Genomic DNA, 23,795 nt, shown 5'->3' with positions numbered 1-23,795 from the left:
GGGGGGGTGGTTGTTGTTTTAAGGAAAAATTGCCTGTGTCATTTCCACGGTTGCGGAAAAACACCCTGGAAAAGCAGAAATACAGAACGTGGGGAACAGGAGCTCGGTGTGAGCCCTGAGCCAGGGCTTCTCTGACCCTGGCACAGCTCAGGGCCAGCTCAGCACGGCTCTTTGAGCCTGGTTTTAACCCTTTGGGTTTGAGGATGGCTTCAGGAAGGTCTGCACAGTCTCTGAGGGTTGTGTTGGGGTTCAACCTCAGTCCCACCTGTGTCACAGCCCTGAGCTGGAGCCACTCACAGGGTGGGTTTGCTCAGAAACAAATGAATGTGGGCAGCACAGTGGGCTGGGTTTCTTCTTTTCTGTGTATTTCTAAACAAACAGTCCTTCAGCTAATGGAGAAAATCTAGCTTATTTAAAGGGAAATTAGTTTCCATGTCAACAATCTGCTCTGGCTCTTCCTCTGCCCCCTCAGTGTGATTACAAAAGATAAGTGCTCTGACATCAGGGACTACAGGAGGGAAGATTAAATAAGTGTTTCTGTGTGATTCCCCTGAAAATAAACCCTCCTTTGCTCTCTTGCCCTGCATCTTCACCAGAAATCTTTCCATTTCTCCTCTTCCATCAGGAAACACAAGTGTTAAGTGGAGCAGGGATACACAGACCACACAGCAAGAGCAGACCAAGAATTTGCAGATCCTAAAATGAAGGATTTTCACATTGGACTTTCACCTTAGAGGAGTTTTTACTTTTAGATCAGGCTTAAAAATGAGTTTTTGTGTGTTTGGCATCAGATTTGCTGTAGAAGAAATAGGAATTAGGTATTTAAATAGTGCCCTTTCCCCTTTGCCAGCTTTCCCTGCTGAAAACGAGTTGCTATGGGAATTCTAACTTGCCAGGCCATAGTGTTAGAGCTTGACTATGAATCAAGAAACAAAAGGAACTGGATGAAAAGTCTTTTTCTCTGAATAGGCATCTTCAGCAGTGATCACTTGTAATCAAAATTCCTTCCCTGATTTCCTGCAAACCTGGCTGCAGCACAAGCAGAGCTGACACCAGTGATTTTTGGTCACTATGGTGCTGGGAATAAACAGCCTGTTTATTAGGACAGTCTCCAAAATACCACTGGGACTCGCTACCTAACACACAGTTCAACCTCTGAAGTATTTGCATCCCTTTGTGTTTCGATTTATCCTGTGTTTCCTTAGTTAAAATCCTGGTTTCCATACGGGGATGGAGCTTCCTTCCTCTGGCTTTTCAGAATCAGAAACCTGCCCCTGTCACCAGCTTTTTGTCCTGAGAAATTAAGTGGAAACCTCTGAGATCACTTGTTTTTTAGCCAACTGCTCCTTGAGGTCTGAAACCGTGGAATGCTGCGATGCTGAGCTCCATTGTTACAAAAATAACTGGGCAGATGGAGGTTTGGGAAGAACAAACAACAAAAAAACAGTGAAATAACTGAAGTGAGAGGCTTTTTTTTCCCGTGGTGTGAGGCTGCAGTTGGGCTCTGCTCTTCCATGCAGGGTAAGACGTGACCTTGAGCTGCACAATCTGACTCTGTGTGATAAGCCCCTCACAGTTGTGGCTTGGAGGGTGTTATGAAGCTGAGGCCCAGCTTTCAGCAGCTCTGTGAGGTGCCTACAGGCCTCTCACAGGGCCCAGAATTGAGCTGGTTGAATTCTTCCTGTGAACACGTCCTTTAATGTGCCTCAAACTGGGATGTGGCTCAACCCATCCAGTGCAGTGTCAATGATCCAGACAGACACCAGGCCCTGTCCCTGGGCTTTATCCAGAGGTTATTGCAAAAAAGGAAAAGAGAAAGGAGGGGGAGGAAAAAGGAGTAAAAATATGCTTGATATGTTTTCATAAGAGAGCACTCTGGAATACGCTCCTTCACTTCAAACTCTGCAAGGAAAGGAAGTAAATTTGATCTCTGCTCCTTGCCTAGAGCCCTTAGGTTGCTTTCTGTAGCAGTCAAGTGAGACAAAGCCAGTAAAAATATATCCTGTTGTAGCCATTGGGCTCCCCCTGCTCCAGCTGCAACTGCCTGTGCAGCCTCAGCAGAGGAGATTTTCCTGCTGGGGCTGGGGCTGGAAAACTGAGCCAGGTTTATGGGGAGCTGCTTTAAATCTCCTGTGTTACCCATCTCCCCCCAGGGAAATCTGGAGCTGAAGAGCAAGGGGAAGAACAGAGAGAGGTGTGAAAACTCTGCAGCAACAGCTGCTGGAAGAGTCACTGTTTGCTCAGAGCCCTGCGTGGTGCTGACTGGGGTTTCCTGTTTGGAGCAGGGAGATGGGGGGTGTTGATCACTGGGACCAGATAAAGGTCATTTTTAATGATGAGGCAGTGCAGCTAAGAGGCTCTGCAGGAATCAGGGACATTGCATTGCTGGTGCAGAGGCTGCTGCTTCCATGGGGGGAAGCATTGAGAACATCCCTTAGGAGCAGAGGATTTGACCCCCTTATAGGATCACAGAGTGGTTTGGGTTGGAGGGACCTTAAAGCTCATCCAGTTCCAGGGACACCTTCCACCAGACCAGGTTGCTTCAAGCCCCGTCCAACCTGGCCTGCAAAACACCCAGAGAGCCCCTTTTTCTGAGACTGTGACCTCTAAAGCTCCCATTTCCCAATCACAACTCTTGTCAGAACAAGAACTCTGGCCTTGGGTTTTCCCTAAACACACACAGGAAGACGCAAAGATTACACAGAGCTGCTTCTAGGAGCTCCCACACGTGGGACAAGTCATCCTGAACCCAAGGGTAATTCCAGCTTTGCTCGTGCACCACAGGTTTCTTTGCCTGATCAGGAGTTTGTTCCACACATCTGTGACATAGATCTTGTTGTAGCATTTCCCTTCTCCCTGAGATGTCCTGTCTGACCCATGGCACTCACTGTGTACTTTCCTGTCCGTGCTGCCTGGCTGGCAGTCCTGCAGCACGTTTCCCCAGTGCTGGGCCAGGCTCTCTGGAATCCCTGCCAACCCTAATCCGCTGCTCAAGTGACTTGGCACCCGTTCCTCACAAAGCCCCTTGGTATCCTACACCTCCACACACATCCCAGATACTTATATTTATCTCTCCCTGATTAGGGCTCATCTGTTGTGGAGTTTCTGCAGATGTTGCTTTATTTAACCCGTTCTTGATGAAGGGAAGGAAGGACAGGCCCGTGAGGAGGAAGGAGGTGTTTCACAGCATCCCTTACTCTGCAGCAACTCCAGTGCCAGGAAAATGTGTACACTGCTCATAATTCTTCTGGTCTCGTCTGTTCTTCCCTCCTATTCCCCCCCTCAAAAAAAAAAAACCACAACCAAAATCAACAGGAATTCCCTTCTTCCTTCCTTACTAATTAAACCTCTCTGCCTATAACCAGGAAGGTCTATCAATGAGGCAGTATGTGGTCAAATGATGGTTGGAGCGGCTCAGCAGGAAATTTGGGAGGAAAATACGACCTCAGCAGCTTAGCAGGGTTTATTTTTAGGGCTCGTGAGCTTGTTGAACTCTGGGATGCAAAGTGCAGCCTCCTATTGTTGTCAGATGGCTCCTGTCCCGCGGGCAGAGTCAAACCGGTGACTCACAGACAAGGGGGGTGCCTTTGGCACTGGGCCGGGCTTTTCTTCCCTCCTCCAGCCTAAGATGGAGACAAAACCTCCAGTCCAAGGCGATAAAACCCGTTTGCAAAACCATCTTCCAGCTCGTTGTGATTAAAACCCTCCTGTTTGTCATCAAAACCCCGCTGCAGATCTGTTTGGAGAGCACCTGAGGGGCTGAGCTTGGGGCTGTGCAGACACCCGGGGCTGGCCCTGCTCCTGCTCGGGGCTGGCCAGGTGCAAACCAAGCCCCGAATGGAAACCTTGTTCCCTTTCCAGCAATCCCTGCCCAGAGCTGGGATTTATTAAGCCTGGAGCAGGGAGCTGGACCGAGGCAGGGGTTTCAGGTGTGAGCTGCCTGGCGCTCACCCAGCTTGGCAAGGGGATGTAAGTCCTGGGGAAGATTCAAGCCCAAATGTTATTTGGTGAAATTTATGTTCTAATTCCAACACACAGCCCCTCTCCTCTCCCTCAGCCTTCCTCCTTCCAAATCACAGAATTGTTTAGGTTGGAAAAGACATCCAAGGTCGAGTCCAACCCTTAACCCAGCACTGCCAAGTGCACGACCATAAAACATGTCCCCAGATCCTTACCCTCCATTGTAGTACAAGCTACTCCTTCTAGAATTCCCTAAATTAGTTCCTGGAGATGCATTTGGGGTTATCTTGGACTCCTTACTTCTTCCCCTGGCTCAGTCCTCGTGTAGCAGAGCTGTGGTGGTTTTTTAACGTTGTTTCTGCAGAGCACCTTGCAAAGATTTTGGGGGCTCACTCAGTTATTTAGAAAGAATCAGACTTGTGACCTTTTTGCCTTTCTCAGTCACTGTTACCACGTCATTCAGAGCTGGTTCCCTGGCACGTGGGGCTTCTCCTCCACATCACTATGCCCTGGGCATTGTAGTGGGGTAGCTCTTCAGGCCCTGAGGACACAAACTGGTGCTGTCAGTGTGAATTATGCCCCAAAATACCCCTTAAACTGAATAACAAATCTCTGGCTCTAATGCAACACCTTGTTCTGTACCTCTTATCACTGTGGGAAAAGACTGGTGGCCTGAGCAGAAGGTACAACTAAAAATTAGATTAATTAGTAGTAACTAAGGCACTTTTGCTTATAACAGGTTTATGTGGGTTTAATGTTCAGTAGCTTCTGTATTGAGGGGTCTGTTATTTGTTCATAACTAGTAACAATATGAGTTTGCTGGGTTTTTTACTTCTAAACAACTCATGAGTGTTCCACTGTCCTTGGGCCCCTCACTGAAATGTTTGATCACTCAAAGTCCGAGGTTTTGGTGACAGACAAATCCATGTGTGACTTTTAAAATCCCTAGATAGCCCAAAGGTCCAGCCCTGCAGTTTTAACACCAGTCCCAGCCTGGCTCAAGGGCGTTCCAATCTGTCACACACAGACCCCTCAAGCACCCAGGCAGTTGTTCTCACTGTTTTATGGTGGTTATCCTGATTTTCCCCCCTCCCCCCTTTTTGGCCTTGTGACTGATCCACACCCTCAATCTGTCCTGCTTTGTCTAACAGGATATGGTGAGAACTGTCCCTCCTCTGATGCTGCTTCCTTGATAACTGCAAAGGATGTTCTTAGCACTTCTTATTTCTTTGCCAAGGGCACGTTGCTCTATCAGTAGAAGGTGTTCTGAGAGCTGGGATGCAAACCCAAACAGGTTCAGACAACTAAATAAAAATGGAGCATGAGAAAGGCTCTTGGAGTAAGGAAGGTATTGTCTGCTGGGGGATGTCAAAAGGCTGCACAGTGTGAATGAGGTGTGCAGTGGGTTCATTTCTATATTGAACAGTGAAATAGTGTTTTTTCAGTCTTGGTAACTCTGATTTGAACCACAGATATGCTGTCTTGGTGCTGGGCTTCAAGGATGAGATGGCTTTGAGGTGCTGGTCTTATCAGCCAGAGAGTTGAAATGTTCAGGGGTTGTATTTGAGACTTCACAGGGAAATGAAAATCCCCCTTCCCCACACCCCTGCCCTCTGTTCTGAGAAAGGGGCTCTGTGATGCACCAGCCTGAGCTGCAGAGGTGGCTTCGAAGTCCCTGTTGTCCTCCCCCCATGGCCACCCTCCCTTCAGGGGTGCCAGAACAACCATGGATTGGTATCTTGGGGGTTGAGTTATGACCCTTAGGAACAGGTCAGAGGATGAACACCCAGCTCGTGCCCAGATTGGGCTCTGGGGTGAGCTCGAGGTCAGCATTCAGAACCAAAACTTAAAGCTTTCCTGGTATTAGGGGGGAAACAAGGCTTGGGCTGCTAATCCTGAGAGGAAAAACTATGGCTCTTTCTTAAATTAATACTGAGCAACATAATCTGCTTAGTGAAGTGAGGGGGGCTTTGTCCCTGTTCCTAAATCCTGCCCAGAGAACTCTTTGCATCCTGTCCTGGGGGACACAGCAGAGCTTTGGGGTCACCCCGTGCTGAGGGTCCTGGGTGTCCAGCAGGTCACTCCAAAAGCCACTTTCACTGGACCTGCTGCTGTCCCTGTTCTGAGACAGCACTTCTGAGAGGGGAAATCTCTGCCTGTTTGACAGCAAATCCACCCTCTGGGAATGACATGGAGTGTTACTGGGGACTCCTAAGGGACACTGGCCTTTGGGAAGGTCATCAGAGATGTTGTATCATCTCCTCAGTGTGGTGGATCCCGTGTTCCTTCACCAGCTGCTTGTCAGAGCCCTGTCTGGGTCCTACAGGTTTTTGCTGAGTCTCACTCCGTCATCCAGCCCAGGGAGAGCTGCCTAAAATGTCCCAGGGATAGGTATAGAGGGACTTAAAGGCTGAATCCACACAGCAGGTCTGCAGTGAGCAAGGTGAGGAGGAGCAGACAGGAGCCTTTTGTCTCCCTGACTCACCCAAGGGCCGGTCCTTACTTTCATAAGTGGCTTGTGCTGCCCCTTTGCCCTTGGTTTTGTGGACATGCCCTGAAGGTTTGCAGTGACTGTACAAAGCTGGTGGAGTTGATGCTGTCCCAGGAGCTCTTGGTACCTTTCACCTGGTGTGGAGCCTGCGGTGTCACTCAGAGGAGCTCATGGTGGATGGATGCCATGGGAAGGGCTGGGGAGTGGGAACAGGGAGCTGGCTGGGAGCAAGGAAATCCAGGATTTATGTTGTATGTTTAACAGCTGAGCATTGCTGGGTCCTGTCTCAGCTTCAGCTAAAGGCATCAGCTTCTAATTAACTGGATTTTTGTTTTTCAACTCATAATTGTGGCATCTGCCTTTGCTGACAACAGCCCTTTGTCAGGGGAGGAGGAACACTCAGCTGCCCCTCAGCCAGAAAAACTGTGAATCCACTTTTCTACCACCCTCTCCTCCCAGCTTGGCTTTCCTGACATCTGAAAAATTACTTTTCCTCTCTCTGAATGCATAACTGGTTATTTATACACAAACCATGGAGTGTTTACTCCGTTTACCTGACCTAGAAAAAAAGATCAGTCAAGACCTCTCCCACCAGATGTGTCAGTCAACATGTGATCTCCATATAATTTATAAGGTCTTAAATTACAAAATAATGGCTCTTTTCAGTTAGCATTTGGCACATGATGATAGTGTTACATTTTATGTGAGAATATCAACCACAGCTCTTGCCCCATAAAACTGCAAACAGAAATTTGTAACCATTGGCACTGGTTTGGCTTCAAAAAAGACACCCATTATACTGGGATTACAGTCCAGCCATGGATGTAGAGGCTGGAGCTTGTCCAGTCCCACACAGTTTCCCCCCCCTCTTTTAACATTTCCTTAACAAGCCCAGACAGTGGTTTCTAGGCTGGATTTTTCTCTCTTCCCTTGGATTTAACTAGAGGAAGGTCTGTGGAGCACAAGGTCTTGCAGGACTCTTGCAAATGAATCTGCAGCCACCACATGTGAGAACAGCCCTGTCCCACAAAGCTCCCAAACCCCACAGAATTCAGGAATCTCATCTGGCTGCTTCTTGCCTGCAAGTGGGAAGAAGCAGCTTTAAAATAAGATTTACGAGGTGACAGTTGGATGTTGCCCACTGAGACCAGGCTGTGTGTAAACAGGTCCCTCATCTCTCTGTAAAACTGAATTAATCAGGGTTTTGCCTTGGAGAGGAACCTTTATTCATGTACCACATATTTTTCTTGCAAATAGGGAGATGGGTTTTTAGACACGTGGGGGGATTGTTGGGGTGAGCAGTGCAGGGCCAGGAGTTGGACTTCCATAATCCTGGTGGGTCCCTTCCCACTCAGGATTCTGTGATTCTAAATGCACCCTCAATTTTTAGTGAATCCTTCTCACTCTCATTCCTTCTCTCACTCAGCCCCCAAAAAATAGGGCTTGTTAGTGAATTCTTTCCACCCTCATTCCTTCTCCCATCCCTAAAAACGCAGCTCTTGTCTCATTAAACACAATTTTAACAACCATTTATTGGTGGGGTGGTGGAGGAGGGTGTCCCATCTCTCACCCAGTTTGGGATGTGTCACAGTTGTTGGTGGCTCCACAACCCTCCTCCCAGGCTGAAGGATGGTTTTTGCTGCACCTGGAACACCCTCCCGGGGCGGGAGCCTGAAAAATCCCTCTGGCCTCACTTTGCCTTTTGATGTGAAGTCACAGAAACTACAGAAACTGCTCCTCTGCAATGCAGACACTTCATGGGGGGTGTTGGAATGGGCTCACCAGCCAAAGGAAATATGGATTTGAAAAATCCCCCCGAAGGGTTTGGGTCAGGCAGGAAAGGGGCAGGGCACTGCTTGACACTTTGCCTTGGTTAAATGGCAAATATTGCTGCTTCTTAAAGTCCAGCTCCTTCTTCTGCTTGAAGCAAACCCTTCCCAGCTGCTGAGAAATTCCCTTGTCCTGCCACATCGACCTCATTCACCAACTTGTGTGAAAGATCTCTCCTTGTTTTCACATTTTTCTGCTCCAAAGTGCTCGTCTCAGCAAATCCCTCCCCAGCCAGTCTTGTGTGCAAGTTTCCAGTAAATCTCACTGTGACTTAGAACTGAGAGATGTGTAATGATACAGAATATTTTGGCTGCTCTCACACTCTCTATATATAAGGAGTTGATCAAACACTCTTTTCCAGTAAGAGCCAATAAGTGACACTTCGGGGCTGAAATAGGATTATTTCTGGGGTCTGTCAGCCTTGGTAAGCAACTGACTTCTTTATTCAAAGTGAATGCAGTGCTAAATAAATATTCCCTTCAAAGCATTAACATATTTTACAGCTGAATTCTTTTCACACTTAAACCTCTGCTGCTTTGAGTAGTGATCACATTGGACGTGCAGCTCTCACATCTCACGAGGCTTCAGCACAGACACTTAAAACACAGTTGAGTGGAAAACATCTGTTCAATTAATACTTTGTCTCTCTTTTTTTTGGCAGCATAGTCCTAGAAGTAGCTTTATGCTGTCCCATGGAAAAGGTAGATTGCTGATCTAACAAGTTGTAACTTTATACCTTGTCCAATTTAAATTGTTTTCCTCATTTGTGCATCTTACACTTAAGAATGAATCAGCCTGTGAAGGTCAGCAGAGCTTCAGCTATGAATCAATAGCTGCAGAAATGAACCATCTGATCAAATGGAATGATTGCAGACAGTTCACTTTCCATATTTTTCTGTCATCTATAAAAGGAAATGGAATACATGAATTGGAAAACAAGACAATGTTGCTGTAACCAACTAAGAAAAGAGTGCAGCAAATTAATTTACTGTTTTTGGGGAGTTACTTTGAGCCCTTTTAATTAATTGACTGTATAGCAAAACCCATTAAGCAATCACTCACAAGATTTTCGCCTAATTGGCTGCTGTGACACCAGTTGTCCATAATCCAGTGAGGTCAGTGCTCCGTGGTCCTTCAGCTGCTCTTGGTTTCCACACAAGAGCTTTGCCCTTGGAAGAATTCTGGGGTTCAGGCCCTTTTCCAGCTGACTTTATATAGCCCAGCCCTTCTCAGAAATAATCATATATAATCCCTGGAATACAAAACCCCAGGTGTAACAGAACTTTTCACTCTTTCCTTCTCCCTTGAGGTGGCATTTAAATTTAAAATAAATTAAAAGGCAGCTTAATCTTGCGAAAATGAAACTTATTTCAACACTGCATTATTAATTATGTTTTCTCTTATTATTTTTCTTTTCTGTCACCAAGCAACTCTTTTGCCTACTTTCAAAACAGTTATTTACACTTCAAAATTCTCCATACAGTAAATTCCTGTCTCTAGGAAAACCAGGCTGCACACTCTTGCAGTGGAATAAGGAAAAGCCACAAGCTTTTATTATGCCTTTTTAAGCAAACATACATATTGTGTGAAAGTTACTGAGTTAACATATGATGATGCACCTCCAAAAGCCATGAAATATTGGCAGGAATCTCCAGGAAAATGAAATTTTACTATTTCCCAACTGGTCCCACGTCAACTGCTGGAGGGGAAAGAATGCCACATGTCGGCGTTTTGGGATTCGAGTTGTTCTGTTTCCTCCTTGGTTGGTGCATGTGTTGTTGCCTATCCACGATCTCCAGAGGGAGATCCCCTGGGATTTTTGTGTTTCGTGTTCAGCCGTTGAGTCTGACGGGACCATCCCTGGGTGAGGATCTGTCTGGGGGTGCAGTTGTCCCCCAGCAGCTTTTCTTCATCAACACCCCGTGTGAACCCACGTACTGTGGAGCAGCTCTCCCACATGGGGTGTCAACCAAGAGTTAACGGGGGATAACTCCACGTGTAAACATCTCTCTAAAAATGGGATTCAGAGGTGGGGTCTCCCCCGTTGGTGATGGCCTGGTCGCTCAGCTCGTCCTGCGGCGCCGGCAGCGCCGTCTTTGTCAGAGGCGTCTCCGTCTTGAAAAGAGAATCCATTTTGATCTGGGTTTTGATGTTGAACGACTTCTGGAAGGACTCTGATGTGAAGTAGTAGATGAAGGGGTCGAAGCAGCAGTTCAGGGTGGCGATGCACAACGTGATGGGGTACATGGTCCGTGCAAACCTCTCCAGGGAGCAGTTGGCGATGGCCTGGGACCGGACCAGGGCGTAGAGGAACAGGATGGAATTGTAGGGCACGAAGCACACGACAAAAATGGCCACGTGCACAACTATCATCTTCAGTACTTTCTCTTTGTTTGTCCCAATCTGGGACAAGGTGGCGGGTTTCCGCAGAGTCCGGAGAACTAGCGAGGAGCACGTGAGGTTGAGGAGCAAGGGAATGATGAACCCCACCACCTCAATAAATATGGTGATCTTGGACAGGTAGGTTTTCCAGATACGTTTGGAGAAACCCTCGAAACAGGTTGTGCTGGTGTTGGAAACGTTGGTGGTGGAGAACAGCGAAGCTGAAATCCCCCCGCTGAGGACCAGAATCCAGACCCCAGCACAGACTATGGCAGAGTTCCTCCTGGTCCTGATGGTGCGGGAGCGGAACGGGTACACGATGGCGAGGAACCGGTCGACGCTGATGCAGGTGAGGAACAACATGCTCCCGTAGATGTTGGTGAGAAAGGCCGTGCCAGAAATCTTGCACAGGCTGTCTCCGAAGGGCCAGTGCCTGTTGAAGTTATAGAAGATTTTAAAGGGCAGGGTGAACACGAAGAGCAGGTCGGACACCGCCAGGTTGGTCATGAAGATGGCGGTCTCGCTCCTCATCCTCATGCGGAAGCAGAAGACGAAGAGGGAGGCACAGTTTGTGATCAGGCCGAGGATGAAAACCACGCTGTACACGGCTCCATACAGGTTGTACTTGAAGGAATCATCTGTCAGACAGGTATGGTTGTTGCTGTGGTTTCCCATGCCAAGTTTGGGATGTGCTTCCGAAGGCCTTCAAAGTCTACTGCAGGGACATCCATAAAATAAGGCCGTGAGCTCGTCCCTTCCCCAAGGAACGCATTCCAGGGAGGCTGATGGACACTCTGCTACCACGGCTCCATCACGGATCCTTTCATCCTAAAGGAGAGAGAGAGAGAGAGATTTGCCATCAGTCATCCCAGGTAGTTGTGCAGGAGAACACGTTCTCCTCCCTTTCCAAATTAATGGATGTGCAAACCAGACCAGGAATTAATTTTCAGGGTAGCCTTTACAGATTCCACTGTCATTGGGATTTTTTGAAGCTGAACACAGCACTTGCTGCACTCAGCCTTTCCTTTCCTTTCATCCCTCATCCTCCTACTGGAAGGAAAGTGATCCCTAATTCCAGCTTGCTGCTTAGAAACATATTTATTTAAAATCTGGGGTGGAATTGGCCCAGTGTGTTTGGAAAGAAATTGAATTGTGGACCCACGATATTGCCCAATCAAAGAGTCTGAAATATTCACCTAAACTTGTAAAAAGAGGTGAGAGAAGCTGGAAGTTTTAGAGTTTGCTTTAAAAACTGTGCAGAAAGGGAAGTTCTGTGGATTTTCAGCATTTTCTGAAACAAAAATATTAAAAGAAAACCCCAAACCTATAATAACCAAGACCTGCTTTGCCTCTTTTCTGCTTGAAAGTGGGAGCATCCTTACACATGTTTTTCAAAGTGAAAAATTGCCATGTTGTGCCTCAGAAATGTTTCTCAAAAACACTTCCCAAAGTCGTATTTGCTGCTTTTGGAAATGGCTGCCCTTTTTTGTTTTCCTTAAAAATGTCTGCAAAAATGGTATTACTTCCAAAGGGACTCTTTTTGCAAGGGTAAAATGCTTCCCAAAAAGGGATTCCTTAACATGTACTGACAGCTGCATTTCTTTTTCACTCTTTGTCGAGGTTTGGAACCTGAAATTCGGGAAATCTCGTGTTGTAAACCTTTGTCCCAGCTCAGCAAGCTTTAGAGATACGCAGGGTTGATGTAACCACATTGTTTGTTAGAAAAAAAGTGCTCTCTGAACTGTCTTGATCTTCCCTTCTTGCTATTCTAAGTACTTTTAATGCCTGTGAGGATAAACCCTTGGAAAGTCTCCCTGGTTGGAGCAGGAAGGGTTTGTGAGCTCAGGGAGGGTCTGGGAGTTGGATCGTGGGCACGGCACGTCTTGGAAACGTGGAGCAAAGCTGGATCACTGAGGGAGAGACCTTTGCCTTGTAAACCACAGCCAAGCAAATACTAAACAAAGTTTGTAATCTCCTTGTAATCTAAGAAACCTCTTAGTAGCTACAACTTTGAGTGACTTAGAGCCAAAACCCTTGTGAGGAGAAGGATCCTCTCCAGAGGGTGACCCCCTGACAGCACAGTTTCAACAGCAAACGTGTCACTGAGTTGTGCTAAAGGTTGAAATGGCAACATATAAACAAATAAACTGGGGAAGAAAGCATGGATTTGGGACAATTTGGGATGCAAATGATCAAAATCAGATGTTTTCCATATGTTTTCCTCCCAGGAGAGCTCAGGCTGAGTGTTGTTGTTGCGTTTGAGCTGGCGGAGAATCAGCTGGTGGGATGTCAAGTGCTGGGGAAGATGGAACAGCCACGGCTTTGCCAGGTGGAAGGTGCCAGTTCTGCCCTCACCTGGGAATGCCTGGAGAACCACAGGCTTCCCAAACCCAGTGCTGTGACCCAGAGATGAGGCAGCACCTCCTCTTCACACCCTGTAGGTTAGTTGGACATAAAGCCAAGCAGCAGGAAGGGAGGGTGAGCAGATCTCCCTTCCCAGCTGGCTTTCAAGTGACCTGAACCTTTGGACACCCAAAAAGATGAGTTGGAGCCCTGTGGGAGGGTTGGACTCAAAGATCTCGGAGGTCTTTTCCCATCTGAAGGATTCCCTGGCTCTCTGCAGGCTGGGGAGGGAAGGGGTGCTTTGGGTGGGTTTGCTGTGCTCTGAGCTCCAGAACACCCCGTGGCCTTTGAGGGTGTCTCTGTGCACACACTGCACCCCCCTGAATCAATTCTTCCTTTTGGTGTCATTTTGAGTTGCACACTTGTGATGACATCCAGCACTAGCAGATGGTCAGACCAAGGGCAGATCTGTCCTTGTTTGGTTGATGTTGAGTGTGTGGCAATGGCAGAGGAGACCAATCCCACCCTGGGGCTTTTTCTACAGCAGGGACTTCATTGTGCAACTGCACAAGGACAGGTAGGGAGTAAACTGTTCCTTGCACCCCTTTGGCTTGTGCTCATCTAGGAGTTTTTCCTACTAAATTCACGACCAAATGAACTTTGTTGTGAAGCAGCCTAAAAAAAGACATCAAACATTTAAATTATGGAAAGTATAGCAGTAAAATCTCAAATGTGCGCTTTCTTTGGATCTGTGGCAGTCTAAATAAGGAAAGGTCTTGCCTGAAAGTTAAAATGCCTTTAAGCAAGAACTTATTGGATTGAAAAGTGCACATGAGCTCCAACAGGAATAGCTGTGCCTTGGCTTAACCCTCAGCCTAAAGCATTAAATTCTTGGCTTGTACCTCCCCTTCGGTACAGAACTGCCTGTTATCTCCATCAGGAACAGTTTTTGTTTATGCTGAAATGTGACCCCTGTAAGTGTGTGAAAACCAGGTGTGCCAGACTCTCCTGGTCCAGGCTTCGCATCTGGGTCCTGACTGGGGAGGTTTGAGAGGGACTGGGTGTTCTTTGAAACCTTACATAGATGGAAAACCCCGCCTTCCAATCTGTCCAGGGCTTTGGCAGCTCCTCAAGACACAGCCTGGCACAGCAGGTTTGAAACTCTCCCCTTTCCCACTGGCAAAGGGCTCCTTGCCTGACCCAGCTGCTCCTCACACAGGAGAAAAGATGCTGCCTCGCTTTAATCTTTGCTCCCTGCTCTGCACCAGACAACCTCAAGGTCTTATCCCAGTTTTTTCTAGTGGGTAATCTCTGGGAATTGCCTGCCAGCAATTGTCTAGTTAACTTATGGGCTTTAAAATACAGCCTGGCTTGTTTACCTATGGAACCCTGAGGGGTTGAAACAAGCTGACAAGTGGCTTTGAAACCCAGCCATGTGCTTTAAATTCTGCAGTATGACTCTACAGATTGAGGTTTTGGAGTGTAAAATTCACTTTCCTCCCTTTTCACTAGGGATTAAAGCAGTAGGATGCTCCTCATGTGCACCACGGGCACCACTGCTATTGTCTTGCTGGGAAAGAGTAAAGCAATATATTTTAAAAAGCTGAGTTAAGTAAATATCAAGAAGACCACTTTACCACTCTGTGTTTCAGGCAGGGCAAAGCTTTAAATCCTATACTTAAACTGGGAGGGCAGTAAAGGAGGGCAGGGATGTGTTTGGAATAAATACCCTTTTCATTGTGATAATATTCAGAATATTCTCTCTCACAGCAGGGATGGTACAAGCAAACCTACAGCAACCATCACTTACTCATGTCACCCTGTTATTCAGAGTTATGGCTCAGCAGAGTAGCTCCAGGATTTGCTCCCACTTGTAGAAATATCCAATCCTCCATGTACTGGAAAGAAAGGAAAACTTGTCCCTGTGACTTCCTATGGTGCCTGAGTATCCTGTTTACAATTCTTGTGTTTCCTCCTCCTGGCACCTTAAGAAACCTTCCAAACAGCCATGCTGCAGCTCAACTCAGATCAACAGCTATCTGTGAGGACAGGACTGACTGCAGGTAAAAGGCACACTTCAAAATGAAACTCTGTAATTCCATTGAGCCCATTCCCACAGATCCCATTCTCCACATGTCCAGCAAACTGAGGTCAGGAAAAACAGGGTAAAGGTTAGGACAGACATTTTTTGCATCACCACATTTTCTTTTTCTCCTGTGAGATGTCAGATGAGCAGAACTTTATCAGTGTGAATCTGCAGGACATCCCATGTGTTCATTTAAGTAACTAAACACTGCAAAGCCTTTCCTTGTGAGGTTGCTACAGCCCTGATGTGAAAACCTTCCAAATCTGAGGGATCTCTTGCCAGATTATCCCTGTGTGTGCTCAGGTTATCTCTTAAATCTTGAGAAACAAAGGGTTTATAGGTACAGAAACCAAAAACTGAAGTATTCCAGGTGGGGATATTGGGAATTTGGGGGTTTCTCTGGGGTTTGTCCCCAAGTGTCTCAAGGTCACGGCAGCACTTGTGTTGTCTCAGCCCCTGACCTTGGCAATAAACAGGTATTTACCTCGGGCACAGCATGTGCTTTGTGCCTTCTCTTGACAAGAACTACATTCATTGGAGGGTTTGCCCTTCCCTGGTACTCACCCCGTTGCTACAATCAGTGTGTGGTGTGTAACTCACTCTCACCACTGAGCCCAGGTTACGGCTCTGCAACCACAAACTCCTTCCTGCAACTTCTTGGGGTTTATTTCCCTCCTTCATTCCACTTCAGTTAGGTAGAAGGCTCAAAAAAAAAAGGTTTTGTTGGGGGGGATGTTTGATTTTTTGGAAGATTTTTGCAGAGATGATAATTCTCTATAAGGTTGTAGGACTCGAGTTCTTCCAGGGAGGAGAACCATAGGAAAGGTGAGATAAACTGCAGCTGTTTAAGTAGATAAAATGGAAGCTGTGTGATGAAAAAGAAACTTTTTCTACCTGAAAAATTATTTGTAACTCAGTTCCTGCAATGAGATCTCCACTGACTTGTATTTTTGCTTTTTGATAAAAGTTTCATTGGACATTTTTGGTTGTAGAGAACTCTGAGAGAATCAACTGAAAATGGATATAAGGACAAACCTCTAGTTTGGGGCAATCTGATGGCTGATCTTCCCCTGTTTGAGGCTGTCAGGGCAGTAACCGGTTCTGTACAGCTCTGTTTTCTCAGTGCCAGCAGAGTGGGTTTATGGAAAACTGGACCAGCCCGAGCAAGTGATGCTGGATCCAGAGAAAGGTCTGGGGATGAGAAATGGTTTGGGACACCAGTTTGGGCTTGGCTCTTAAACCGATCCGTCTGTGAGCTCTCCATCCTCCCCAGAGCCTCCTGCAGTTTCCCAGTAACCTCCCCTGGTGTGGTGGGAGCAGGGAAAGGGTGGGATTGCGGGGTGGGAAGCGGAGCAGCTGCCTGTAAACAAAGCTCTATTGACGATCCGAAGCGATGGGAAGGAGAGAAATGCTTTAATCTCTTTCATTTCCTAATCCCGAGTGATGTATTCGAGAACAGTAGGACAGGAGCAGACAGAAGTGTGACTTTGAAGTCTGGGGAAGGTTTGTGGAGCTTCAAAGAGCCATTTTTGCCTGGTTTATCGAGTGAATGCCCGGCCGGTGTGCTGGGGAAAGGGGACGTTTTCGGGTGATTAGCATAAAAGACAAGGCAGGAAGGCTCTTATTCATGGCTTTGACACTTATTGTGCTGAGGTCCTTCAGTGCCATCCGACCTGACACTCCCCGGGATTTGCTGTGGGTGGAACAAGGTCTCCTGTACCTGCTGGGAAGGTGGAATTGTGAGTTACTCGCTTCAGTCAGGATTCACCAGCTGCTTTTCAAATGCTCTTTAATAGGAAAAAAAACCCAAAACACGGGACCCCGAGGCGTGTCCTTTCATCCAGCTACCACGGGAGAGAGCCCCAGGACCCGCTGGGATGAGGTGGGAGAGCACCGGCCGCTCCCTTCTCCTGGGGTGGTTTTGGCTCTTGGGGAACCTCGCATACCCCAAGTTCAGCACAACCTTCTGTTGTGAACGAATTGCAGCAGGACCCCAATTTAATTCTCCTCCGGGATGGAGCAGGGAGGAGGAAACCTGAGCCTCTCCCGGAGCGAACCCTAAAGGCGCTTTGCTTTTTTTCTTTACTTTTTTTTTTTCGGTTTTTAATTGCTCAGCACCGCCGTTGTCTCCTCACTGTCCTCTGAGACTTACAAAGCATTTCCTGCTCGTGGTGCCTTCTCTGGGCTGTATCTGTTTTGTATTGAGCTAATTAAAATGTTTCCTTCAGAAGAGAATAGTGAACTGCCTTACCCCACACTCAGCCACTGATCCTCAGGGCATGACTCTCTTTTTGTTTTCACTGAGAATGTCTCTCTCCATTTACATCACCCCTTTAACCCTTGACGTGCTCGGCTTTCCCCATCCACTGCAGCTTCCAGAGGGGCTGGTCCACAGCCCCGAAATGATGGAACTCACCCCAAACTTCCCGGCAAAGTTTACATAATTTTCCACTTGTAAGAGGGACTTTTTTCTTTGCCTCTGGGGGTGGAGGGCAGCAGGAATGCTGCTTGTTTTGACCCCCGGGGCTCTCACCGAGGGGGGATTGCTGTACAATGGCATGGCTTGATCCACTGGAGAAGATTTAGATGCAAAGAAAAGCTGATGAACTGATGAAAAGCGGAGTTACTCTGTCTGACCAGGTCGTTTTCACCCAGGAATAATGTTTGTGGTGGAGGTTGCCGTGTCTTTGATGTAGCCCTGTTTATTTACAAAGCGTGGTTAAGAAAAAAACATAAAAAATAAGCGAGTCTTGTTTCCCTGAACCACTGGGGACTCCAACAACAGGCCAAGGTTTATTTGCTTACAGTTCCAAAGGCTTTCCAGTCAGGGGCCTGCCCAACAAGCTTCCTTTCTTCGCTTTCCCTGACACAATTTCCAGTGGTTCCTTGGTGATTGCTTGGCTTTTTGGCTCCTTGGTGCCTTTTCTCAGCCACATGAAACCCTCCTTTCACCCGGCCTTGTCTGACCCAGAGGGATCCTCTGCAGCCCCTTTGCTGAAGCAGGAGAGCTGAACTTTCACCTCTTTATCCCAAATTTATGGGCTTTTCTTCCCTTCCCTGCATCCATTAGCACCAACAAGCTGCCAGCCCAGCAGCACAAACACCTATTTCACCTTGGCCAGCTGAGCTGGGTGTGAGGGGCCGTGCTTGGTTTTCTTGGGGGGTGCTGGGGACAGTCTTTCCATGGGGTTGGACACGATCCGTGTTTAGGACCTCGAGGGATCTGTGCCCTGCATTTATTGGCTGCAGGGAGTTTATAAAATAGGGCTTTATTCTCTTAAGTTGGTTTATTCTGTGGGGAAAAGGGAAGGTTTGAGACTCATAAAATGGTTTGTGTTGGAAAGGGATCTTAAAGCTCATCCAGTCCCACCCTCTGCCACGGGCAGGGACACCTTCCACCAGCCCTGGTTGCTCCAAGCCCCATCCAACCTGGCCTTGGACAGAACTCCCTCTGACAGAGCATCACCAGCCTTGGTTTCATCTGCTCCATGGTCTGTCCTTGCACCTTGGAGATCCCCAATCCCTTCCTAGAGCTGCTGGATTCCCTGTTCCCCTCAGGACATGTTCCTCAGCAAGGAATTTGGAGCATGACTGGGGTTTCCATGTCATCTCCCTCACCTCACCTGTGTGGAAAAGCATTCAGGTCCTAAAAAATATCCTGTGGTGTCTGATGGAAGGGTGTGTGAGGGAGCACAGGAAGAACCACAGACAGGGAATCTGCACTAAAGTGTTAAAATAAGTAAGAAATGACTCCACACTGCAAAAATATCAAATCCCAACCAACAATAGATGTTTCAGCAATGAAGTTTCTCAGAAATCAGATTGCTAACCATGAGTTGAGAGCAGGGGAATGACATTTTGTGCAAGGGATGGATGCTGCTTTTACTGCTAAATATGGTGATTTCCACTTGCAAAATGCAGGCTGGGGTGGAAGAGGGTGCCTTATCTGCAGGTTCAAGACATGAAAATGGGAATATTATTAGATGAAAATATGAGGTGTGATGTGGCTGTCTGTTCACAGCCATAACAGGGGCTCCAAGTACGATGAGATGGTGTTTTGCCCAGAGAAAGAACCTGCTCTGCTGCCAGCACCCACCTTTGTCTCGGGGCTCAGGGACTGATGAATGTCCCTTAATTCCACTTGCCAAGATAAAGAGACTTTCCTTTTTCTGCAAACCCAACCCATTACAAATAATTCAGCAAACTTTCCTGCAGCTGGGGTCAGCTAAGGCTGGGTTGGCTCTGGAGCTGGGTGGATCTTTACCCCCTTTTATGGGGCTGAACTGGGAAGCTGGTGCAGGAGGAAGCCTTGCAGAGCCACTGTCTGCTCTGGGAATAAAGAACTCCTCTTTTCAGGGAGAGAATTTCCCTTTTGTGAAAGGTGGTGGCTCCTCTTCCCTGAGACTAAATCGGATCCTTATTTAGGGAGGAGGAGCAGAGTGAGCCTCTGCACACACACACTTGACCTGGAAAGACCTCCTGAGGGTGGCTGTGTACTCCAGGAGCCAACCCAACCCATCCCAGGCTGTGATGGGATGGCTCACCGTGTCTTGTTCGGGATCCTGGAGCACTGTGAGCCACCAGGCTGGGACCACCACACCCTCCACCAACACTCAGGCACCAGGAAAGAGCCCCAGATCCCAAACATGCTTTAAACAGACCCAGGGACAGCTGGCACAGCTGGATCCCGGACACTGGAATCGATCTCCATGGCTGCAATGGCCACGCTCCAAGTGCCAAGGCAGCACCAGCAGAACAGAGCCCAAATTGCTTTGCCACGTCCCCTCCCAAGTGCACCCTTTCCTCGGGATCCGACCCAAGGTCTGGCTCAAATTGCCTCAATTCCTGCCCTGGTGCTCCAGCCATGAGGTCACAGCTGGAGGGGGGAACCATCTTACAGCTGGGAGCGCATCCTCTCCCTGCACAGGGAATGTTTCCATCCCAGCTCCTCAGGAGTCTGAGCTGCAGGTTTGCACGTTTTTGTGCCTCCTTAGGATGCTCTGAATGGGAGTTGAGGCGACTTGAGGAGTCACTTGTGTCTGTGCAGAGCTCCCCACTCCAGGATTTGAAAGGCACTGATTTTTATCAACCGAGGAGGATTCTCATTTTCAGTCATTTAGAAATGTGTGTTCAGCCTCCCCTCCCACCCCTTCCCTCCCTTCCTCCCATGGGTTTCAGGATTTTTTTTTTTAAATCCAGAGGCTTTGAACCCCCCCAAAGTACCAAGGTTTCCTGCCTGGTTTGTTTTCAGCTTTGGGAATCCTCCGAAGGGAAAGAAGATGGAAAAGTGCTCTGAGGGGGGAATATCCTTATCACCAAGCTGTGAACTTTGCACTTCCCATCCTCTGGATTTTACTGTTCTGCTCATGTAGGGCAGCAATACAAAAACCACACACAACTGTCTCCTCTCAAACAAAGATTAGAGAATGTCATTAAAATCCTAAACTTTTCCTGCAAATTCTTCTGCAGTGGGCTTATATTGTGTTAAATCCCCTTTCTTCTAAACAGCTGAATCTTTAAGTCATGTGTTCATCATTCATTTTACTTCTGACACCAGTTTTTCTATCTGCTTAGAGCTGTATTTGATTTTTTTCTCATTGAATTTTGCAGCTTAAAAGGAGTAGATTTTAGCCATAAATGAAAGCCAAGGTGATATATTTTTTTTTTCAGTTTTTCAGTCTAAAAATTTATAACTTAATTCCTGATTTTAACACATCTTACAGGAACCAGCTCTCCATTACATGAAACTGAAAACATCTATCATTGTAAGCTGAAAGTCTACGCTTATGCCACATTTGCATACAACCCCTTTTTTAAGCTTCAAGTGTCTTTATGATACTGAGTTCAAGTACAAAAGAAAGCTGGAACCAAGGGCTATTTTTCACAAACGCGAAAGAAGCAACAGCACAGAAAAGTCCTTAACTTGTCATCTGCGGTGCCACAGCGAGAGTTACGGGGGGAGCGGTAACGATGCCCCTGCCAGGCTGGGGAGCAGCTCACACAGCAATCACTTCCCAAAACTTGGAGCTCATCTTTCCCCCTTTCGGCAGAGCCGGCCGCCCTTCCCGTCCCAGCCGCAGGGAGAGATCTGCCAGCGCAGGACAAACCTCGCTAATCCCGGCTCCAGGACAGACCTCGCTAATCCCGGCTCCAGCCCATCCCGGCTGCTCTCACCCCCCAGATCCATCCGAGTCTCAGCTTTAGGAGCCACCGCGACCCTGCCCTGAAATCCGGCTGCTTTTCCCTGTCTTGGGAAGGGTTGGGAGCAGGGACTTACCGGGGCAGCACCATTCCCAGGGCTCGGTGGTTCAGCGGGATCCCGCCCCGACAGCCCCCATGGATCCTTTGTGGAACGCGGGCCGCGTTATTCCCACGCGGAAAACCTCCGGGATCGCCCGAGTTCAGCCCTTCATCCCTAAGCCCCGCGGTGGGTGGCAGCTGCTTCCCGGCCTTTGTTCCGACAGGGATCGGCCCTGCCGAGCTCTGCCATCGTGTCTTGGGAAAACGGGACGCAGGAATGGCCCCGATGTCTGGGCAGGGGGAACTCTTGGGGGTCTCCATAGGAAGCGCTTTCCATTGGGCAGGGATGTGTTATTAGCGCTGAGCCCGCCCCCGGCGCGGCTCTGTGGGTCCCTCTCGCGGGGCACTAGCCCTGGATTCCCTTCCAGAGCCTCTCCCTGTTCGGAATTAGTAGTTTAAGGACAGCCCGACAATGAGCAGCGCGGATTTCCTGAGCAATTAGCTGGTGGACCCGGCCTGGGAGAGCGTGCCCGGTGGGAAAAGCGCTTTAGAGCTCGGATTTTCCTTTCCACGGCTGCAATTGTTTTGCCTTCCAATTAAAAAAGTGAGCAGGAGAGGGGGGAGCTGGGAATCGGGAAAGCAGTGGGTAAGACTGGGAAGCTGCAGAGCAGAGCTGGCCATAAAAATAAAGTATCTTTCTGAAGAGATTTAGAAAGCGGTTGGTTGTTAGGTTGGGGTTTGTTGTGTGGGTGTGGGTGTTAGATCTTCTCAAAGGAGCTGACTAAAAGTCTGGGCTCTTTTTCCCCAGCAGCTTGCTCTGAAAGCGCTGGATTCCTGCTGGAAAACCGGTCAGCTTTCCGCTTCCAGGGTCATCATTCCAAATGTTCCAGGGAAGCGTGGCTGTGTCCTTCCTTGAGCTCCCCCGGGAGCCGCTCGGTGAATCTGCCCCCCCAGCACAGCCCCCGCCTGAAAGCTGTTTATTTTTCTCTCTTACCTTCAATATCAGCCCTTCCACTGGGCACGAGGATCTTCTGGCAGCAGGAACAGCTCAGCGGCTTCATTTGCTGCAGTCGGTGCCCCTTTATTTCATTTCCAGCCTCTCTGGTTCCATAGGTCTGCGATCCCGGGGCTGCTGCTAAAGCCCAGCCTCCCACCTAACGCGTCTCGCTCGCATTGTGTTTGTCTCTCCTCTTCCTCCGCTCTCCTTGGCTGTTCCCACAGGCAGCCAAGGCCAGTAAACAACTCATTGTGAAGCTGGAGCTGATGTTATTCCTTGGGCTGGTGGCCGCGGACTCGCCTCTGCAGCACCAGCTGCTGCTACAGGCTTTTATCCAGCCATGCAAATAACTTCCTGAATATCTCATGTAACAGCCCAACTGCAGGCTGCAAAACCTCGGCCTCGGATAGCTCACGGTTTAACCAAACCTAAAAACGGGAGCGTGGATTCGGATTGAAAATGGTGTCGGGGCAGATGTTTCCTGCTCCTCAGGGTCAAAGGTCCATTTTACTTGTTCAGCTGCCGAAGAGACAAAAAAAATGTGGGTGAACGGTGAAGGGGTGGCCAAAGGCATCGGGTGTCACTGGTTACAGCTGAGTGTGGGGGCTGACAGAGGGCTCGGGATGCAAAATCCACCGGTATCATCAGTAAATTTGCATGCAGAAATCCAGTCTCGTGGCTTTGGGCATTTTCGAGCTGGTTTTGTGGAAATCCCGGTCCCCGGGGAGACGAGACTTTCACACCCATTCTTATGCGAGGCTGAGAGCTCTCAGTGGGGACCGATTAACCAACACCTCGGCGATTGAAATCGCCCTTTCTGGGGCAAAGAAGGACGTGGGAGGCCGGGGGTGCTGACACAGATTAGAACGAGCTCACCGAAACCCTTTGCAGATTAACATCTTCTGTCTGAGCTTCCAAACTACCAGAGCTGGGCAAACCCATTAGAGGCGACTGGTGATTCCCAGAAGATTAAATACAACATAAATCTTAAAACAAAACTTGTGTGCCTCTCACAGCATTTGGGCAGAACGTGGTGCCTGTGCCAGCTCTGCTGCTGGAAGGGACCCAGGCAGCTGTGCCTGGTTGGGATGTTTGCTTCTCTCTGCAGTTATTGGTTTAATTAAAGACTCCTAACAAAAGTCTTCAGCTGTTGGGAACTTCAAGGGCTGGGAGAACTCCTAATAATGTTACCTCTAATCTGTCAGGAGACTGGGAGTGGTATTTCTGCCGTTTGTGGAGTCCATCCTTCTAAACCATTGCAGTGGTTTCTGCTTCATATCCATCTGTGGTTGCCATTGAATCCAAAAGCATTTCTCGTGAGCAGGTTATTCAGTCACCACTAATGTTGGGGGTTGTTTGGATTTTTTTCTTTAGAAAGGAGCATTTTTTTCTGCTAGCTATAGCTAAAACTGGAAGCTGGAAAAGTGGAATCTCTAAGTTGACCCATGATGCCACTCTCCAATCTC

The 23,795-nt window shown here is 48.1% G+C and overlaps 1 protein-coding gene across 3 annotated transcripts; it reads right to left on the bottom strand.

The window, feature by feature from the left end:
• Positions 1 to 8,699: 8,699 nt before the first annotated feature.
• Positions 8,700 to 22,640, bottom strand: LPAR4 (lysophosphatidic acid receptor 4). Of its 3 annotated transcripts, XM_027690631.1 has the most exons (3): positions 22,327 to 22,640; positions 16,128 to 16,815; positions 8,700 to 11,491 (listed from the first exon to the last, which is right to left on the bottom strand). In XM_027690631.1, exon 3 carries the CDS (start codon positions 11,336 to 11,338, stop codon positions 10,292 to 10,294), a length of 1,047 nt encoding a protein of 348 aa, XP_027546432.1. In that variant the 5' UTR covers positions 11,339 to 11,491; positions 16,128 to 16,815; positions 22,327 to 22,640; the 3' UTR covers positions 8,700 to 10,291. The 3 variants fall into 3 exon arrangements, with proteins under 3 accessions (XP_027546432.1, XP_027546430.1, XP_027546431.1); XM_027690629.1 differs by lacking the exon at positions 16,128 to 16,815; XM_027690630.1 differs by lacking the exons at positions 16,128 to 16,815; positions 22,327 to 22,640 and adding an exon at positions 21,370 to 21,934.
• Between the last annotated feature and the right edge of the window lie 1,155 nt (positions 22,641 to 23,795).

This window comes from Neopelma chrysocephalum, unplaced genomic scaffold (assembly GCF_003984885.1).
Source record: "Neopelma chrysocephalum unplaced genomic scaffold, ASM398488v2 Primary Assembly neopelma1_81, whole genome shotgun sequence".
NCBI lineage: Eukaryota > Metazoa > Chordata > Aves > Passeriformes > Pipridae > Neopelma > Neopelma chrysocephalum.
Note: the sequence above shows the minus strand (reverse complement) of the source record. Positions and strands in the feature narration are given on the sequence as shown.